The sequence below is a fragment of the Diabrotica undecimpunctata genome, chromosome 4 (genome assembly GCF_040954645.1).
Source record: "Diabrotica undecimpunctata isolate CICGRU chromosome 4, icDiaUnde3, whole genome shotgun sequence".
Taxonomy (NCBI): Eukaryota; Metazoa; Arthropoda; class Insecta; order Coleoptera; family Chrysomelidae; genus Diabrotica; species Diabrotica undecimpunctata.
The window spans coordinates 32,612,295-32,633,085 of record NC_092806.1 but is presented as its reverse complement, the minus strand read 5'-3'; the positions used below and the strand labels follow the sequence as shown (position 1 = coordinate 32,633,085).

Here is a 20,791-nt window from a genome sequence, read left to right as displayed (position 1 = left end):
CTTTTTTCAAATATCATTTTTTCTCTACTTTAATAGACCTTTATTTACCTTCATCAAACGACATTAAAGCCTAAAAAGTACTTTGATTTACGTTACAACTAGTTTTATTCAATTTTGACAATAAAGGGTAGTTTTCACCCCTAAAAAATAATGAGCATATATAGGCATAAAGTAGACCTTGATTAGGAGGTAAGTAGAGCATATTCCCAAAATTTTATCAAAATTGATGCATTAGGACAGAAATCGGAGGTAATATCTTATTTTTGCTCTCATTGATTGGAGTAGAAGGTAAAGAGATATATATCACTCAAAACTACTGCTATCAACTTTCAGTAGCTTATCGTTCACGCTTTTGAAGTGTTTGTAACATTTAATCGTGATGAATAAATGGTGTAAAGCCTGTTTAGCTGTTTAAAATGAGTAAAGTATATTGGAGTTAGAGAAAACGTATTTTAATTTGATTAATGTACTTGAACAAAATAAACTTGCTCAGATTGATACGAAATCAATATTGATCCCCCATTCTTCCTTCTTCTTTTATAGTGTGTCTAATACATTTTTTCTTTCGTTTTCAGACGTGACAATCTAGAAGGTATTTTATTTCATTCAGATTCGCTTACCTCTTGGTTTTTTATTTGAGCCCATATAAGTTCTACATGTTTCAGCTTGAAAACATGTTTAGTTGGCAACACACTTTATCATCGAATGGCATTTTTCTTTTAGAGAGTCAGTTACTGATGTCCCTTTTCGCCAAAGAGTTGTTCATTGCTGCTTCAATTGCCAACATTGGTATATTTAAGGCATTACCCAACAGTTAATTCAAGGGTTGCTAAAATCTTTAAAAACTAACCTTTTTTCGAGTTTTTTCGCGCTCATTTCTATATGGTAATCATTAATATTTTTGGATTTGAAAAGTAACAAGCCGCTCTCCAGTCGCTTCATTACTCACTAGAGTACGTGCGTCAACTAAATGTCGGTACCTAATCTTCAATAAGGTAAAATGTTCAAAAAAGGCTCATGTTCCCTGTTTATGGGTAAACAACCCAACGCCTGGCGAATTCTACTACGCAATTATGCGAAGAACTGATACCGAAAGATCAAAAAGCAACGTCGCTGTGAATTCGTGGCTGGTACAAACCATTTATCCATCTGGCACCTCCTGCTCACATCTCATTAAGTCAAAAAGGATTGATAGGCCGGGCTTTCCCAGCCCCTACGCATTCTGAACATCCGGATGAAACTAGTTTTTGACCTCTTCACCGAGCTTCCCTTGCGTTATTCCTTTAAAGTCTGGCAACGTTCACGAATCTAATTAGGTCGGAATTAAGTTGACGCTCGAAATGAAGTACAGGAATGTGAACTGAGTATTCGAAAGACAAGCCTTGTCGGAACTACGAAACTGACGAATGAAACAACGAAATGTCACTACATGCCCTAGTGTGAAGAATACGGTGACAGTCGCAGCCTCGTAAGCAAACGATGAAAGCGTTTCGTCTTAACAAGTAACTAAAGAAATGAAGATTAAAGAAAACGTATTTTTTTTATAATTATGTTCTTAGAATTTTCTTTGACCAATATACTTTTCTAGAAATTTCTGCAATATAAGTAGCTTTGTCACCATTATTTCTAAGAACTTACTGCCTACAATTTTGAAATTATTCTTTAGTTTATAAGTGTTTATCCTTATGTGTAGTTATTTATATTTCGATAAAGTATCTCAGCTTTATCGAAATGTCTCGTTGGGAATAAACGATAGGTTATAGTGTTTTGTTTACTCCCGATGAATTCTTTCCAAAAATACATTCATTGTATACACCTGTACGAGATATTTGTTAGGTAACTCTAATTTAAAACTATTCTATTTTTAGGAACAACAGACTCGAGTATAAGTGAAGAAGATATAAATCCTCCTCCGCTGCCAGTGAAGCACAATCGAGATAGTGAGAATAGTAATGTATTACCTTACGAAAACTACAGTTTTCTGTACTCACACAGGAATTCAACACTGAGAAATACCTTGACGTATACAGAGGAGACGCTAGATATAGAACTTGAAAACGTCCCGCCGACTCCTCCGCCCAAACCGCCGAAAAAATCAAATCCAGTTACACTTCCACCTTAGTCTCTCTTTTTTTGAAACGTACAAATCATATTTTAACGACTAAATCTTCCACAAATGTAGTTACATATTTTTTATACCTGAGCAATTGTAAAATCTTATATTTCGAAGTGCTTTTAAAGTTCTAGAGTAGTTACCGTAAGTGCCATTACATTTAACATATTTTACAGTACTCATTGCCAAAATGGTATTGATTTTTAGATTTCTTTTTGTATATTAGTATTTATATTTTAAATTTTATATGAACCAAAGAGTATATTTATCAAATGAATATGTACAAATATATTTTTGCATTTTTTATCTAATACCTTCGTTCTATTAACGATTAATCATTGCCCCTTCTATGGATTTTATTTGGTTTAACTCAACAACAAAACTCAATCTCACAATGAACAAAATAGTATCAGAGGAAAGAAACTATACAGCGCAGGAACTCGAGAAAGTAAACATTAAGATTTAACATGGTATTGAATTCTATGCTTCAAATGGAAAGGCAGGGAAGGGAGCATATTTTTATCGGCAACAGCGCTGCGTTATGCCAAATAGTAGCAGGTATCTAAACGTAAGAGGACTATGAATTCTTTCGAGTTTTGTTTTGATTTTCAATTAACATACCCGAGTGAAAATGGTATTATTTAGAGGAAAGAGTTTTTATCGTCAAAAGTATCGCCTCTTAATTTTCGTGTGAAAATAGACCCATTCCTGATCGTACGAAAATTAGTCAAATAGCACAATTCGAACAATTTGGTTGTGTCAGTCATTACTCTAAAAGTAAGGTCTATAGTAGAAGTAACGGTTAGAATGCAGTGCAGGTAAGATAGGTATAGTCGGTTCGCTATTCCCAGTCCGAAGTCGTGAATTTAGTAATTATTTTTTTGCGAAGTTAGTTACTTTTTGACAGACTAGAAGTGGCTGGAAATTATACAACCAAGAACACGTATTCATAGACAATATTTATAGTAAACAAACGTAAATAAAATAGAACTTAACGAATTACCGACAATCAATATTTATTTATTTGCAACATACAATGTATTGATAACAAAATATAAACTTATTTAGTGTACAAAATAAACATATTTTGAGGAAATAAATTCCACAAAATTAAGCAGTCACCAGTTAATCAGAAAAGGTCTTACGGCATACTTAATTATTGACATTTTACTAGGATGAATTCAACATAAAATCTTACAAAATAAGTGTAATTCCCTATGCTAAGAGGATTTAGCAAAGCAAATGCATGATACTATAACAAACAAAGCAAATATTAGTAATTTCCAACAATTTATTCAGTTATGCTAGGTATTCATGTCCTGTAGAACAACAATAGAATTGTATTTAATAAAATAAACAGCGCGATTAATAAAAATGTTAACTAGAATATATGTTAATTATAACTGAAATATATTTTTTAAATATATACTACCCAAAATGTTATGGGTTTATTATACACTTCCAGTATTTGTAATACTTCTTCTTTTTTCAATGAAAGAGTCTATTCTTCTTCTTTAAGTTCCATCTTCTATCGAAGGTTGGAAATCAGCATGGCTATGCGGACTCTGTTGATTGCCGCTCTAAAAAGTTCTGCACTACTGCATTCAAACCATTCCCTTAAGTTCTTAAGCCAGGATATTCTTCATCTTCCCACATTTCGCTTTCCTCGGATTTTGCCTTGCTTAATAAGTTGTAGTAATGCGTATTTTTGCCCTCTCATCACATGTCCTAAGTACTCAAGTTTTCGTCTTTTGATAGTTAATATTATTTCCGCCTCATTTCCTATTCTTCTAGTTACTTCCACGTTTGACATTCTTTGAATCCATGATATTCGTAGGATTCTTCTGTAACACCAAAATTCAAAGGCGGCCAACTTATTCAGATGGACTTGTTTTAGTGTCCACGCTTCCAAGCCATAAAGAAGAGTAGAGAACACGTAACATCGAAGCATTCTCAGGCGTAGTTCTAACCTTTTATCCCGACAACAAAGAAACTTTTTAAGTTTAATGAATGATGCACGTGCTGTTTCAATGCGTGTCTTAATTTCTTTGGTTTGATCTACATCTAATGTTATCCATGTTCCTAAGTATTTATAGTTATTAACACTCTCAATTGCAGTATCTTCAATAGTCAATTGGATATTTGCATGTGCAGATTTTGTCATGATCATGCATTTAGTTTTCTTTAAATTTATCTTCAGTCCGTACTTATGACAGCGTTCATTAAGGCGTTGCATTACGTTCTGTAAATCATTGTTCTTATCCGTCATTATTACTGTATCGTCTGCAAAACGTAAGTTATTTAAAACTTCTCCATTGATAGATGTCTATTGAGTCTGAGAGCGCCTTTTGAAATACCGCTTCACTGTAGACATTGAAAAGTAGTGGGGACAGCACGCAACCCTGGCGGACTCCTCTCTGTATTTTGATATTTTGGGTGTACTGGTTATCCACTCTTACCTATAATAAAGAGTCTATAATAAAAGTTTATTTAAGCTTTTAAAACTGTGAGATAGAAACTTTTGTGTTGTAGGTTTTCAGCTATGAATCTGTCATAATATGCCCGAACTAAGCGAATGGACTTTAATGCATTTCTTACGGGAAAACGGCCGACTACGTTGCCGGTTTTCCCTGAGCGGCGCATCAGGACCGGATTTAAAAATCATATCATTGAAATATAAGCGCACACAACAATTGCCTACGGTTGTATAAAAGTCTATCATTATTGTATATATTTTTTTGATCAAATAAAAGGCATATATCGAGCACAATGAGAATCTAGACACAATGAGACGACTTAACGCCTTTGAAATGTGGATCTATAGAAGAATTATGAGGGTTTCCTGGGTAGATAGAGTTACGAACAATGAAGTACTGAGAAGAATAGGTAAAGAGAAGGAAGTTGAACTAACAATTAAAGAAAGAAAGCTACAGTATCTCGGGCATGTGATGCGGGGCGAGAAGTATGACATCCTGCGACTCATAATGCAAGGAAAGATAGATGGCAGAAGAAGCATCGGAAGAAGATGAATTTCATGGCTCAAGAACCTGAGAGAATGGTTTGGATGCAGCTCAAAACAACTTTTTAGAGCTACTGCCTCAAAAATTAGAATAGCTATGATGATTGCAACCTCCGTAGCGGAGATGGTACCTGAAGAAGAAGATCGAGCACAGTTTATTAATTAAATCTTGCCCAAGTACTTTCGCTTCCTAGAGCATCTTCAGAGGCATTTCGTCAATTTTGGCCTATCAAACAAACATGGAGTGTTATAAACATAAAATTGTACACTACATTTGTCCTTGTTACTCGGTAATTGTTTATTAGTTAAACATGCTCTTTTAGCTTTATGCTTTAGTCTGTTATAGTTTTAAACAGCTTTTTTACAGTATAAATAAATATAAAGTAAATAAATCGAACCGAAAACCATTACTACATATAGAAGACTGTATTTGCCAATAAAACCTCGGAAGCATTTCTGTTTAATGTACATTTTATTCTGATATAATATATAATAATTGTGGTGGTTATAAAAAAACTACAATGGTAATTTTTGATATTCTAATTGACCAAATAAACAAAAAAAAGTTTTTATATTAAATGCATGTTTACTTCAAATAATATGCAAGAATTCCTTAATGCTTTATTTACAGTATGGGATAGGATACTTCGTATGTGAGACCACATTGGTTGACTCCTCTTTTTATTCTGAAGAAACCGTTCTCACCAAATGAACTACCCCATGAGTTTTTAACAATCCAATAATCTTCGCCATTTTCTGATCCATAACCGACAATAAGAACACCGTGATCAATAGCTTTAGGATCACAGTCACCGTCAACAATTCCACCTGCGTAGAAATCGAGGGGCGAAGAATTAAGAGCAATGGATACAGGGCCAACGGTAGCTAAAATTAAAACATGTAACAATTATTTCGATGCACTCTTAACTAAAAGTAAAATAGCGTAACTCATTCTTTGGTAACAGTGTTAGTGAATTAAAAAAATAAATCTACAATCAGGTAAGTAAGTAATTTTAGAGGTAATTGTAGCAACATTTAATTATGTACGTTCAAAGAATGATTAGAAAGAGAAAAAACTAGTGGGAATAAGGTACGTTAGCAAATATCCCAATAGACGTGGAAAACACAAAAGATAATCAAAATATAGAATTACAAAAAGAATGGGTTACATAATATCAGTAAGTCTTCTTTTGGTAGAGCATTATTCAATAATATGTCGTATTTGTATTCGAATATCCAATTATTACTTACCGACTGCTTCTTTAATAATATTCTCATCGCGAGCCAATCGTTTATATCCAGTAATATGAATTGCTTTGGGACTTTTTGATCTGCATGACAATTTTTCGTCGTCATATGGATACTGCTCTTCTGTATCAAGACCCTCGTATTTAACGTACTCAAAGGCTGCAAGCATGTCTCCTCCATTTACACAGTCACTTTTTCTGAAATCATCTGAACAATCTACTAATTCTTGAGGACTAAGTAGGTCGGATTTGCCGTTCACGATAAAGTTTTGACCTTCAAGAGCCCCTACCTTAAATAGAAGATCGGTGTAAATGTTATTTAATAACTAAAAATAGTAAAGGAAAGTTTAAAACTCATGAAGACATTTCCAGACTTGATTCGCGTGTATATGTTACCGGCAATCTGTATAATTAAGTATTCTATACAATACCTACGCAATGTGTAGAATGCCTAACACGTTAACTTATGAAATATTATTCATTTTACACTTGGCCTAAGTATTCTGTACAATGCCGAATGCGCATCCGGTAATATGTGTAAAAGATGAAAGAAGGTAAGAGTTAGATACTAGTTGCGATGTGTTTACTTGTTTACATCTAAAGGTGCGATCTGGTACAACGAGGAGTGGCGTTTGAAGATAGATAGAAAATACATAATAGAAAAAGACAAAATATAAAAACGTAAACCAACCCAACGTGGAATACCGTTTTTACCCTGAATATTTGCTGTTTACGATCTCTCGGATCGGGCAAAACTGTCTATTTTATGGCTAGCGTGGTCCGTTTTGCCGTTAGTCGGTATTTTAACACAGTTCAAAGAAAATTGGCAGCTGATTTATAGCATGAACATACCCCGTCAAACCTTCCGACATGACTAGGGCAGGTACAGTCAGTGTCGTAATTTTACTATGAAGTGGTATGACGAAGTTGTGTTAGAATTTTTATCATTGTATAAATTACTCTACTACTACTATCGGTTTACAGCGTTCTCCCACGCCTTCCGACTCCCAACCGCCATTCTTCTCTATTTAACCATAGGCCTGAAGGGATTTCTCTTTCCTCTAGTTCTTTTTCAATTCCCTCTCTCCAGCTTCTTCTCGGCCTTCCTACTTTCCTTCTCCCTTGTGGTGTCCACATCAAAATCTGTTTCGGAATCCTGTCATCCTGTACATGGCCGTACCATATTAACTGTTTTGTTTTTATGTCATCAACTATTGTATGCTTGACTCCCATCATTTCTCGTATTCTCTCATTTGGTATCCGATCTCTTCTTGATTTGCCTGCTGCTCTTCTCCAGAAGTCCATTTCTGTTGCTAGTAACAGTTTCTCTGTTCTTTGTTTCATTGGCCAAACTTCACTGCCATATGTGATTACACTTTTCAGTATGGTGTTATATATGAGTTGTTTGTTCGCTTTAGATATTGTTTGGTCCCACAGAATGCCGTTCATCATGGATATGGCTGTTCTACCCTGTATGTTTTTGTCTTTTATAGCAGCATCGAGTGTTCCATCTTGAGTTATCTTCATACCCAGGTACTTGTATGCATCACAGTGTCTAATTTCTACCCCATCGTCTAATATAATGGACTGCTTTGTCCCTCCAATACACATGGTTTCAGTTTCAATTTTCTTGTATAAATTACTCAACTTACTAAAATTTTTACCGACAACACTGTGGACAAAATTAACCTAAACCCTGATTCTCGCTCGAAGGACGCGCGCTGCGTTTAATTAGTTCAGTGCGTAATTTTGAATCTTGTTTAGTATCGTTAGTTAGTAAAATCTAGTTAATAAAAATGGTAGCCGATCAACGAGTATCTCAGATAAGAGAAAGATTTTATTCATAGTTGCATATTAGAAAAGCACCAAATATTAAAAATCGTATGTTTTTTGATGATCAAGAATCTCAAGAATTGTTAAAGAAATACAAAATGCAAAAACACCAAAAAAGTCACCTCGAGATTATTGGTTATTCAAACATTATGATTTTATTATTGTTGAAAAAAATATATATTTCCTGTGAGTACACCAAATAACAATATATACTACGTCGCTCAATCAATCAATTATTCCTAAACTACTTCACAACGCACATCAAAGTATCTGCCATGGAGGATGAGACTGAATGTTGAAGGAACTTTGTACACAATACAAGAATGTAACACCACGATGTTGAACCACCGTGCCAGCAAAAACAAAAAGAGATAAAAAAGGGATTGTCGTTAAGCCCATATTTTCATCGGAATTTAATTCTCGCTGCCAAGTAGACTTGATCGATTATCAGTCTGTTCCAGACCGGTAATATAAATTTGTAATGGTCTATCAGGATCATCTTAAGAAATGTGTGAGATGCAATTCCACGTGCAAAGAAGTAGTTTAAAATTTGTCTGGATATTTTTACATTGCTTGGTGCACCGGCGATCTTAAAATTAGTCAATGGTAGAGAATTCTCAAACCAAATTGTAAGTAGTCTTAAAACATACTAGCCAATTTTAAAAATTGTTCATGCCAATTCTAGACACATCCCAAAGCAAGGGATGTGTTGAACGAACAAACCAGGATATCAAAAACATGCTAATAACTTATTTGCAAGATAATGACAATGAACAAACTTATGGAGTATAAAGTCCCATAATAGGAATTTCTGAGATCTGTATTGAAACTTAACATGCCTGGAGGTGGGCTAAATATCACTACCGTATGATTTAACAGCTGTGATTAGAAAATAACAATCACGACTTGTGAATAACAACAAAATATACTGTGACTGTGACTTCGGTCTTATTCTATGTAGTTCTTGATCGCTAAAATGTGATATATCACGTTCTCGTCGCAAAGTTGTGAAATGAGAGACTTGTAACAGGATAACAAGGAACGAGATAGAGGTAATCGGCGGTATTGTGAAGTCTCTTTCTAATGAAGAATTAAAAAGCAAACATTTTATTATCTTTGGAGAAATATGAACACCGCTAGTTTAGTTTAATATTAGTACGTAAACAAATTTATTTGAAGAAAATGAAAAAGAGTATTTAGACTGTTCTAGTTTCAGTTTATTGAATTTGTGTAACTCGTCGTATTTGTATGGATATTTAATAATTTTTATTCTCATACAGAAATGCCATCAGCGCCAAATAAAAGAAAAATTATTATTTTATGGAAATTGTTTATATAAGCGGATGATAATTATGCGTCATATAATATTTGTAAGGCAAAGTTGTCTTATAAAATGAGCACATCCAATTTAACAAACACATGCAAGTAAAACATCTGACCATATCGGACATACCGAAATAATAACATGTGTAGAATTTTATGATGGTCCATAATGGCAACACTTTTATTCGGAGTTTAACATACGACTATTTCGTTGCTCCGTTAAATCACAATCACAGGTAAAAATCACAATGAATAAAAAATCACGATCACAGTTATATTCGTGAATGCAGAATCACAGTTTATCCCATCACTAAACATGCTCAAAATATGGTGAATAACACACGACTATCCAAAGTACCGAGATTCTTGATGATCATATAAATGCTAAAGAGCTTCTTTCTGAGGTACATGAACAACCTTTATATAATCTGAATTTTCACCTGAACATTCATTCTATTTGTGCAGTTCGGAAGATACGGCAGAAAGCTATGGTTCTAAAGTTATTTGCTCTTTATAGTAAAAACCACTTCAGCTGTAGAGCTTCTGGAAAATAATTTCCAAAAAATATGGCATTGGGTAGCACTGTAAGGTCCTCGTTTCGGAAGTAGACAAAGGTCGCGGTAATGCTCGCAATATACTAGCTGTAGTTTTACAAAATAAAAAAAAAATTGGAAATAGAAGAGAATTGGTAGTTATGGGAGACCTGAACAGTAGAGTAGGTCGTAAAGTAGATAATAAGGTGGTAGGTCCCTACGGAGAAAAACCATCAATTACACCTGGACCCAAACTACAAGAAATCTAAAATCAATTATAGACTATGTCATCATAAAACAAAATACTAATATGCAAGTACAGGACACAAGAGCATACAGAGGAATAACATGTGGTTCAGATCATTATATCGTAAAATCAAAAGTAACCTGTCCATTTAGATATAAAATAACACATAAACAAATTGTCAACCCCAACAAGAAGAAACTTTGGAAAAAAGAAGTTATAATTTGGATAGTTTGACCCAAGAGGGTACAAGAATACTATATCAACAAAGACTGGATGGCAAACTAATGAATATAACTGAAACATCAGTAGAGGAGGTATATAAAAACGTAGTCGTTAGCGTTAAAAAAGCTGCAGAAGAAGCACTCGGCTCTTAACACTGAAAGACAAAGTGAAAAACTATGGTGGAACAAAGAAATAGAAGCACTCGTAGAAGAGAAAAAGCAAGCGTATATCAGACGGCTGAGCAGTAAACAACAAAAAGATAGAGATGAATACCTGGAACTCAAAAGAATAACAAGAAGAACAACAGTAAAAGCAAAAAGAGAAATGTGGGATAAGAAGTGCCAGGAAATTAATACCTACCTGGGAGGCAGAAAATGTACAGAAACATGAAAGTTCCTCAGTAAAATAAGAACTAACGAAAGGAAGAGCACAAACATTCAATTAATATCCTCACAAAAATGGGAAAAGTACTATGGGGAACTACTGACAGAAAATAGAGACGAATACTTAACTCAATCACCAACAGAGGTTAATATTGAAGGAGAAGATATAACAATACAAGTGAAAGAAATTAGAAAAGCTATAAAAGAACTGAAAAACAGTTGGTCTCCAGGACCAGGGGATATCCCAGCCGAACTAATAAAATGTGGATCACAAAAATTGTTTGAATCCGTCACTTGGTGCATAAATCAATTTATAAATGGTTCTCCCGTACCCGACGAGTGGAAAATTGCTTATATTTCGTCGATCCATAAGAAAGGAGATAAGCTTAAATGTGAAAACTATAGAGGGATATCAGTCACTAGTACATTCAGCCGTTTGTATGGACGAATAATTAGAGACCGCATTGAGAAGGAATACAAAGACCAAGAGGAAGAAGAACAATCCGGTTTTTGAACAGGAAGAAGCTGTACTGATAATATCTTCTGCCTCCAACAACTAATAGAAAAAAAATTAAGCACAAATCAGGAAACCCACCTCATGTTTATTGACTTGCAGAAGGCGTACGATACAGTTCCTGTAAACAAACTCTGGAACGTGTTACGACAGACGAATATTAGTGTCACCTTAATAAAAGCCTTAAGAAATTTGTATGAAGGGTCACACAAATAAAAAATGGAAACAGACTATCGCAAAGCTTCCTGGTTAATAAAGGTCTACGTCAGGGGTGTTGTGTATCACCGACCTTGTTTAAAATATATGTTGCAAAAGCATTGAAAGAGTGGAAAATGCAGAGGCATGGGCGTAGACCTTGGAGAGATTTGCTTGTATACATTGCAGTTTGCTGATGACCAGGTTGTTATAGCAAACGATAAAGATGATCTGGAGTACATGGCAAGGAAATTACAAGAAGAATATAGAAAGTGGGGACTAGAACTTAATACAGAAAAAAACAAAATACCTACCAATAGGTACCGGACTATCGAACATCGCATTAGAAAATAACGAAATCATCATGCCCTGCGACCATTACACATACCTAGGAATCGTTTTTGACACAACGGGGAAAGAAGAAATAAAGAGAAGAATAACACAATCCAGAAAAACAATAGGTTGTCTAAACAGCGTACTGTGGAGTCATGAAATAGGAAAAAGAAGAAAACACTATCTACGAATCTCTTATTAAAAGCAGTCTATTGTACGGAGCGGAAACTTGGCGAATAACCGAAAACAACAGAAGAAAACTGGAGGCAGTAGAAATAGACGCTTTTAGATCAGTAGGAGTGTCACGCAGAGAGAAAATACGTAATGATGAAATAAGACAGCGAATGGGGGTTGACGGCTCTCTAACAACAGACATAGAAAGAAAACAGCTGATATGGTACGGACACGTCCAGAGGATGGATAACTCAAGACTCCCAAAAATAATTATGCAATGGATACCACCAAACCGCAGAAAGAGAGGAAGACCCAAGAAATCTTGGGAGAGGGAGTAACGAAGACGATGAGCGCAAGAGATCTTAGAGAGGGCCAATGGGATGATAGAGTGTCATGGAAATTAGGCATCGGACAACGTCGCAAGACGTTTTAAAACCGATTGATATATATATATATATATATATATATATATATATATATATATATATATATATATATATATATATGTATATATATATATATGTATAAGAATAAGAAAAAAGAATATATATATTCCATATATATATATATATATATATATATATGGAAAAAATGGATGACGCACTGTACAAAATTGGAACAAAGCATGGTGTTGTAAAAACATTCTATTTAAGATAGTAGTTTACAACCAAGAATTACTTATGTTCTTAATCAAGAAATGACGGTGTGTAGTGTTGCAAATCTGCAATCTACAGGATTGCAAGATTTTATGCATTTCAAAATCGCACAATAACTTTTCATATAAGAATAAATAACTATTTTTTTTTCTTGCTTCATTATGAGAAACCAGTAAATATATTTATTTTTATAGAACTGTCTTTTTTTAATTTATTTTTTTAGTTTTTAATACTTGATAGTTAAGGTACCTAACTGATTATTTTAAAAAAATATTTTATTATTTTAGTGTACCTACAATAATGTTGAGTATAACGTGATTATATTTTTTGTAGCATAATTATGGATTATAAAAATCTACTGCAAAAATACCTATCTTTTTTATAAAGATTGTTTTTAATGAGCATCTTGATACTTTTAATAAAGTTGATTTCAAGAAAATATAACGTGTTTTATTTTTCCATCATTTTCTGGGTGGATAGATTACATAGTTACACAAAACTTAATAAACAAAGGTCAAAATTTTATTTTAAACATTTCATGAAGAACTACAACTGTCGCGAAATGCCGCACATTTAATTTAACTCTAAATCACGTTTACTCGATACGATATTAAGTATTAAAGATAGTAAATACTTACTGCGCTGTGAGCCCAGCAGGAACCACAAGAAATTTGATGCCTGACTGCCAAAACAGCTCCTTTTTCTCTCCAATCAATAGAGTCTGGAAGATCTAAACCATTATATTTGTAGAATTCTACTTTACTGGTTCGGTTTTTTGATTTATATCCTAACAGTGCTGAAAATTCTGCTTTGGTAAGATCGGCAAATTGGTTGATGGCTTTGAAGTATAACAGTTCTCCTGCTTCGTATTTTTTGTTGTGTTCTTCGATAGCTTTTAGATTATTGCGAAAAATTTCGAAGCGGTAGTTTTCTTCAACATGGTTGCGATAGTTTTTATTATGTGTAACCTTTAAGAGAACATTAGGTTTATTTTCATTAAAATAAAGAATAGACCACTATTATACGGATATGAATTTTAAATAAATAACAATTTAAAAGTAAACACAAGTTCCAAATCAGTACAACACAGGAATCAACAAGTTAAAATGCAGAAATTGAAGAGAAACGAACAAATTTTAATAAAAACACATCAGCAATTACGGAAGAAGTTTATTAGTTAAATTGAAAATAATTTACATGGAAGACACAAAAATACAGCAAATAAGTATAAAGAAAAAAAAACACCACCCACTAAGCTATCAATTAGAAGTCATTAATGAACAATAATGGATTTAACACTATGAGAATCTGTGAAATATTATCACAGATCTGTTATATAACCCTAGCAGTTGTGTAGAAGAGTATTTAAGAACAAACGTCATATTAAATTGGCCATATAAAAATGTAAGAACTTATGGAGGCAACTATTAAATATGCTGCACGTAAAAGTGCTACATTTGATAAATCAACATACACAAATAAAACAATATTTTTGCCGATGGTCAGTTGATAATTTTTTTTTCTTCTTGTGTCTTGAGCTTATCCCTACGTTGGCGGTTATCTGTACTCTTCAAAACGTTTATAGAAAGTCCTTTTAATCTCTTCTAAACATGGTAGCATCTGCGCTCCACGGCACTCATAAAAGATTCAGTCCGTATTTTAAATTCACCAACGCGATTCAGTGTACCAACTTTAAGGTACCACGTCTCTGGGTCGTAAAGTAAAATTAATCGTATGTAGCACTTCACAAAACGTAGTCTAAGTGTAAATGTAAATGTTACTACAAATTTTTTTAAGGTTTACAAATGAGTAATTTTAACTTTTTCCTCGTAGTCCCATTTTAGTTGATTGTGCTACCCAGATATGTAAATCATGATACGCCCTGTGTAGTATTTCCGTCGATTGTCAAGATGATATTAATTATGGGCTTTCGACGTATTAAATTTTGTCCTAGGACCGTTGATATTAAGTCCATACCGTCTACCAATGGCGTCAATCCTGTCTAATATATGCAGACAAAAAAAAATTCTAAAAAGCCAAAAGTTATGGTGTTTGAAGGTAAAGATTCCATAAGAAATAAAAGTAATTGACGATAATTCATTCGAAAAAGGGAGTCATTTCAATTAACATAAATTTTGAGAAATAGGCAGACTCTATTTCTAATAAAACATTGTATTAATGTTTTCTGAAAAATATCAACGTTGTACTCGTAAACGGTGTGTAAAAATAAAGTTGTGTTTTTTCGTCATATTTTGAAACATCATGTGGAATTTATTAGAAAGAAACGCTACATCTTATTAATATTTTAAGGTAGATTGATCCTTTCTTAAGATTTTCGTAAAAAAATTATCTCGACATCTTTATTATCAAAGATTAAACAGAACTTTAAATGTAACATTAAATTATACATTTAAGTGTTTTTATTAACATTTAAAGCAAAGAAAACGTTACTTACATAAACTTTATTGACATTTAATACAACTAAAGCCTAAGAAAACATAACCTAAATAATCTTAAACAATTTCCTCACTCAAAAACACTTAATAACGAGTATTTCTACCTCTACATCTAATTACTTCTTCACAGCGACGAGGCATACTTAAAATCAAGCGGGGTATTTGGTCTTGATTAAATGCATCCCAAACTTCTCTCACCATAACTTTTACTTTCTTCTTGCCGGCTCTTGAGTTGGCGATCAATAATATCCCACAAATTCTCTATGGGATTTAGATTAGGTCTGCAGGGTGGCCAGTTCATTGTTTGTATTCCAACCTCGTTTAAATACTCATGGACCACACGTGCAACATGTGGTCGAGCATTATACTGCATTAAAAGAAAATTAAGGAGCAAATGGAATTTACATGGTTAGACAAAATGTCTGAAATATACCGTTCACTTGTTACGGAACCTCTTCGTAAAGCAACAAGGTCCGTTCGCGCTGTAAGAGATATTCCTCCCCAAAACATTACAGATCCTCCTACAGATAAAGTAATAGGTCGTATGTTGCACTGTACGTAGCGTTCTGTTGGCCATCGAATAACTGTCACACGTCTATCTGAGCTATATAAGCAATGCCTCGATTCATCAGTGAACAACACGTGCTCCCAGTCATCAACATTTCAGTCAAGGTGCTCTTTGGCAAATTATAATCTACTTCTACGATGATTTACGTAAATCTGGTGCTCTGACTGGTATCCTTACATGCAAATATTGTTCAGCGAGGCGCCTTTGTATAGTGTTTCTACTAATTCGAATATTATGAACATCTGCAACTTGTATTTGTAAATGTTTCATTGTGAAAAAACGTTCTCTTAGAGCACCAAGCCTGATAAACTGTTCTTGGCGTGGTGTTGTGTGTCTTCCTCTTCCTTGTCCACGCCATCTTGTATGGTTGTTTGGTTCTCGAAAACGTTGAATGACTCGTAATATTGTAGTATGAGATACTCTTAACCTCAAGTATATTTCACGATAACTTATTACATTTCAATAAAATCACGTTATGCTTTGAACGTACTGTGTTCTTTTTTGACCATAAATCTATCTCGAAATATTAAGATGTAGAGTTTGCTTTTAATAAATTCCACAGGGTGTTGCAAAATAAGATGAAAAAACAACTTTATTTTTACACCCAGTATATGGATAAAACGTTGGCACTCCCAAAAAAAACACTAATAGAGTAATTACTTACTAAATTACTAAAAAAAAATCATTGAAATCAAATTAAGGATTCAAAAGAAAAATAGCTCTAAAATTATGGTACAGTTGAGGTGGTGCGTTAATTTTGGAGAGTAGAAAATCACGTAATGCTGTGAATGTACTTTTCTTTTTTAATAATAGAGATATTAAGATGATTTTTTTACGAAAATATTGAGAAAGGATAATGTGAAAAAAAAATCATCGAAATCCAATTAAGGGTTCAGAAGAAATATAGTTTCAAAATCGTGGTCCATTTGAAGTGGTGCGTTAATTTTGGAGAGTAGTATATATGAGGAAGTATTCACAGAACATTAGTCATACTCTTTGCATTTATGCCCATACGAAATCGGCTTCCCTAATTACTATTCTTCAAGTTTCTATCTTGGGTCATACCCATATTAATCTCCGTTACCTACATGTTCTGCCTAAATATCATCCCAGGTCTTTTTCAAAGAAACGAATTAAACCCACCGACCAATTTATCGATGAAGAAAACACTATAGGAATTAACTGTTTTGAATTAGGTATACGTTTATGTTGAAAGAAATCATCCCTGCTTGCGACACATACACGATTAAGTGAAATATTCTAAAGCCACGTGAAAGATGAAATCAGAAATCCCTGAAAAAAGATCCGGGGAAAAGCAATTACTTCACAGTGGGTATGAAATTTAAATATTGCTTTTTTAACTTTGTTAATGGGTGAAAAAAAAATAGTTTTATTTAATTACGACGTACTGGTTGATTTGAAATATCCCCTTAATCATTGTAACATTTTAGACGGATTTATTCCATGCAGCTATCCAGTAGGGGTGCTATTTTCGTAATATGCATTGTAAACGATGTTCTTTTCTTTACAACCAATCGAAATATATGTTAGATATAAATAACGTGGTTTTATGTTGTTAAAAAAAATATGCATTAAAAAGAAGTTTACTTAAACAGTTTTAACAAATATATCTCTAAATAATTTTAACAATCTTGACTTACCTTGAAATTTTCCCAGTGGTCTTTTTCTGACAAGGCATTAACGGCCAGAATGGTGGCTGCAAAAATTATTGCTAATTTCATTTTAATCTATCTGAAAAAATAAACATGTATCGTTAACGACAGAGTTATACTAGATCAAATTATAGTTATCTAAATCTTATAAATACAGTTTGCTACTGCATATCTTAATAAGCGATTTATTAACTTTGGAAATTAAAGAAGTGACTTGGGAAATTAAAGAAGAACCTTACGAAGTGTTAAATATTATTGTGTGTGTGAATGTGTGTATGTTTCTTAAATCGGCCTGGGTGAGAATGAAAGAAAAGCTTTCTATGATCAATTAGGAGACATACTGAGTGATGTTCCATCAGAGTTGAGAGTCATAATAGAAGATATTTTATTGCATATGTAAGCTAATCCAAGAAAAGATATAAAGCAATATTTGGAGGAGTAGGCTTTGGAACTAGAAATAAACCTGGGGATGATATAGTGGAATTAGCAACAGTATTAGATATGGCGATTATTAACACATTCTTTCAAAAAGAAGAAAGTCAAGTTATTAGGTACATATAAAGGTGAACAAAATCACTTCCAAATAGATTACTTTTTCACAAGAAAAGAAGATACACGTGAATGTAAGGATTGTAGGGAAATAGTAAGTCAGCATTAGTTGCTTGTACTGGACATCGAAATAAAAAGCGAAATTAAATCAAAATATCGGAGAGGACCATAAAAAATTAAGTGGTGGACGTTAAAAGATGAGAAAGAAGATCTACTTAATGCACACATAGTAGAAAAATATGCTGGAACACGAAAAATACAATTTGAAGGAATATGGTGAGTCTTATTAGAGATAATGCTATTAAATATTTGGAAAACCTCAGAAAAGAAGTTTGAGAATAGATAGACCTTGTGGTGGTCAAACAACGTTCAAGCAAAAATAAAGGAGAAGAGAGAATTATACAATGTCAATGTTCAAACCTATATAGTCGCCAAAACGAAAGTTAAAATAGTAGTAGCAAAAGCTGAAGCAGAAGCTTAGGTATATAAATTCCTATGATCAACTGGATATCAGTGAAGATGAAACAAATATATATAAAATAGTCAATCATAGAGCAAAAAATGAAAAGCTTTTAATCAGATTAAATGTATCTGAGATGAAAATATTACAAACCTAGTTGACGAAAAGGATACTAAAAAGCAATGGAAAAATTACTTTGACAGTAAAAATAAATGAAGAATTTTATAGAAAACCAGTTGAGTTAACAGAGACAGTAACAGCAATTGTCACAAACGAGGAAGTTGTAAAAGCACTTCAAAAAATAAATAAAAATAAAGCAATTGGACCAAATGATATTTCTGGGGAAATGTGGACAGCTATAGGAGAGATATGAGACAAGTGGAATTGAACAGGTTTGTTTAATAGAAATATAGGATTAGTAAAATGCCAAACGAATGGAGAAGCAGTATATTACTTCTTCTTAACGTGCCCCATCCCTAAGGACATTGGCGATCATCATGGCCCATTTGACTCTATCTGCAGCCGTTCATACAAAAGGGAGATGTACAACAATACACAATCTACAGACTTATAAAGCGGCTTAGTCTCAACATGAACATATTGAAAGTAGACAGATACGTGAAGACACCGAAATATCCGATAATCAGTTTGGTTTTATACAAGGCAGATCAACAATAGATGTAATTTTTATTATAAAGCAGCTAACGGAAAAATACAGGAATAAAAAAATAAACGATCATATGGTATTCAATGACCTTGAAAAGACAGGATAAAGTTCCCTAAGAGATTCTGTGATGGGCGTTAATTAAAAAAGGAGTTTCCAGTGAATATGTAAAAATTGTGAGATATATGTATAAGGGAGTAACAACTATTGTTAGGACAGGTGTGAGTAAAAAAAGACAAATTAATCACTGTCTTATTAAGAGAGAAGTCCAACTAAATATAGATCAATTTTCATTACTGACTGTGTGAAAACGTTGATAACGACTTGGATATTAGTGTTTCTTGTTAACTCCAAATTCTGAAATCGAAACTAAAATCATTGACGTTGAATATAAAACCCACAAAAGGTTGTAAAATCTGCAAAATCATCAAAAGCGAAAACAAATCGTTATAAGGTACAGTAATCTCTACTGTTTAATACGAAGAATATCAAAATTGTGGACAACTAGTAAAAAATAATAAACTTCATAATTACACCAAGGTAAATAAAGGAAATTGGATTATTACAAATAATTATAAACGTAATTTAAACATTTTCCAGGACCTTTAACGTTTCATTGATCAAATTTATACAGATTCATCACGAAAAGGGGAAACTCACTCAATATATTTCTCCAAGACATCACACAGAGACTACTTAGAATACAATATGTTGCGATTGTTCAATAAATAACTGTATAATATATATGTATTTATAATAATTTCTTACCGTTACGGGATCAACAATATGAAACTAATATCCCAAATTAAACACAAATCTATTTATATACGTTTTGATATTAAATGCACTTCAAATTATATATTTTTTTTTACATAAAACTACTTAATATATAATACATCATCTTGAAATCGGATAAGCAGTTTTTTTTTTATTTTATTTTATAACAGTAAAATACCCTCAATAAAAAAAATCGGTTGCCTGTAAAGTCGGTTTTACGGGCGAAGATTTTACGTGACAACGTCTTTTTCTCGGTAGAATATTTATTGATATGAATATTATTAAATTGCACAATAGGAACAAGGAATTGAATGAAAATAAGAATTGCACAAATTTTAACTATAGAAATATATTTTGTTTACTAAAACATTGTACATGTAAACTTAAACTTAACTAATTTCTATTTGAGTGATTTTGTTGAGGATAGGACGATGATAGGAGAAATATGAAATGAAAGGAAGTGTTTCTGCTGTAATGTGTCTTGAACGCCAAGAACGCTCGAGAAAGACAGAGACACAAGCACGGAAGCACGCACCGATTCAACGCGCCTAATTCTCTAGTGCTGCGCGCGCAGCGGACCGATCATGTTTGAGTGGGAGAGAGACGCAAGGCATTCGCCGGTCCGGCGGGCCTCTCTCTCGTTCGGAGACTCACTGTAACAGACGTGAGCGGGCGTTACACTTTTTCATGAATGACTCCGAGCCACAACCTAATTTAAGACGTTGTCACGTCAAAATACCCTTTTATGGTGTAAAAATAGTAGAATAAATGAATAAATAAAGGTGTTACCGAAATATTACCTTTTTTTATTGAATTAAAGGTAACTGATCATCTTTAGTGAATAAATATATG

General features: G+C 33.3%; 2 protein-coding genes across 6 annotated transcripts in view; one reads left to right on the top strand and one right to left on the bottom strand.

Moving 5' to 3' along the window:
- mbc (dedicator of cytokinesis protein myoblast city) overlaps positions 1-2,408 on the top strand; it is a 105,725-nt gene extending 103,317 nt beyond the window's left edge. For 3 of the 4 annotated variants that reach the window (XM_072529308.1, XM_072529310.1, XM_072529309.1), the window contains one exon: positions 1,869-2,408. In XM_072529308.1, coding sequence (XP_072385409.1) covers positions 1,869-2,122 — 254 coding nt within the window. In that variant the 3' untranslated portion in view covers positions 2,123-2,408. The remainder of the gene's footprint in view (positions 1-1,868) is intronic. The other variant, XM_072529312.1, reaches the window with a different exon arrangement.
- A 3,249-nt stretch (positions 2,409-5,657) lies between these two features.
- Positions 5,658-20,052, bottom strand: LOC140438204 (cathepsin L-like proteinase). 2 transcript variants are annotated; one of them, XM_072527913.1, is made up of 5 exons: positions 19,931-20,052; positions 17,478-17,568; positions 13,431-13,760; positions 6,384-6,669; positions 5,658-6,017 (listed from the first exon to the last, which is right to left on the bottom strand). In XM_072527913.1, exons 2-5 carry the CDS (start codon positions 17,556-17,558, stop codon positions 5,758-5,760), a joined length of 957 nt encoding a protein of 318 aa, XP_072384014.1. In that variant the 5' UTR covers positions 17,559-17,568; positions 19,931-20,052; the 3' UTR covers positions 5,658-5,757. The 2 variants fall into 2 exon arrangements, with proteins under 2 accessions (XP_072384014.1, XP_072384015.1); XM_072527914.1 differs by having other exon boundaries at positions 19,823-19,946.
- Between the last annotated feature and the right edge of the window lie 739 nt (positions 20,053-20,791).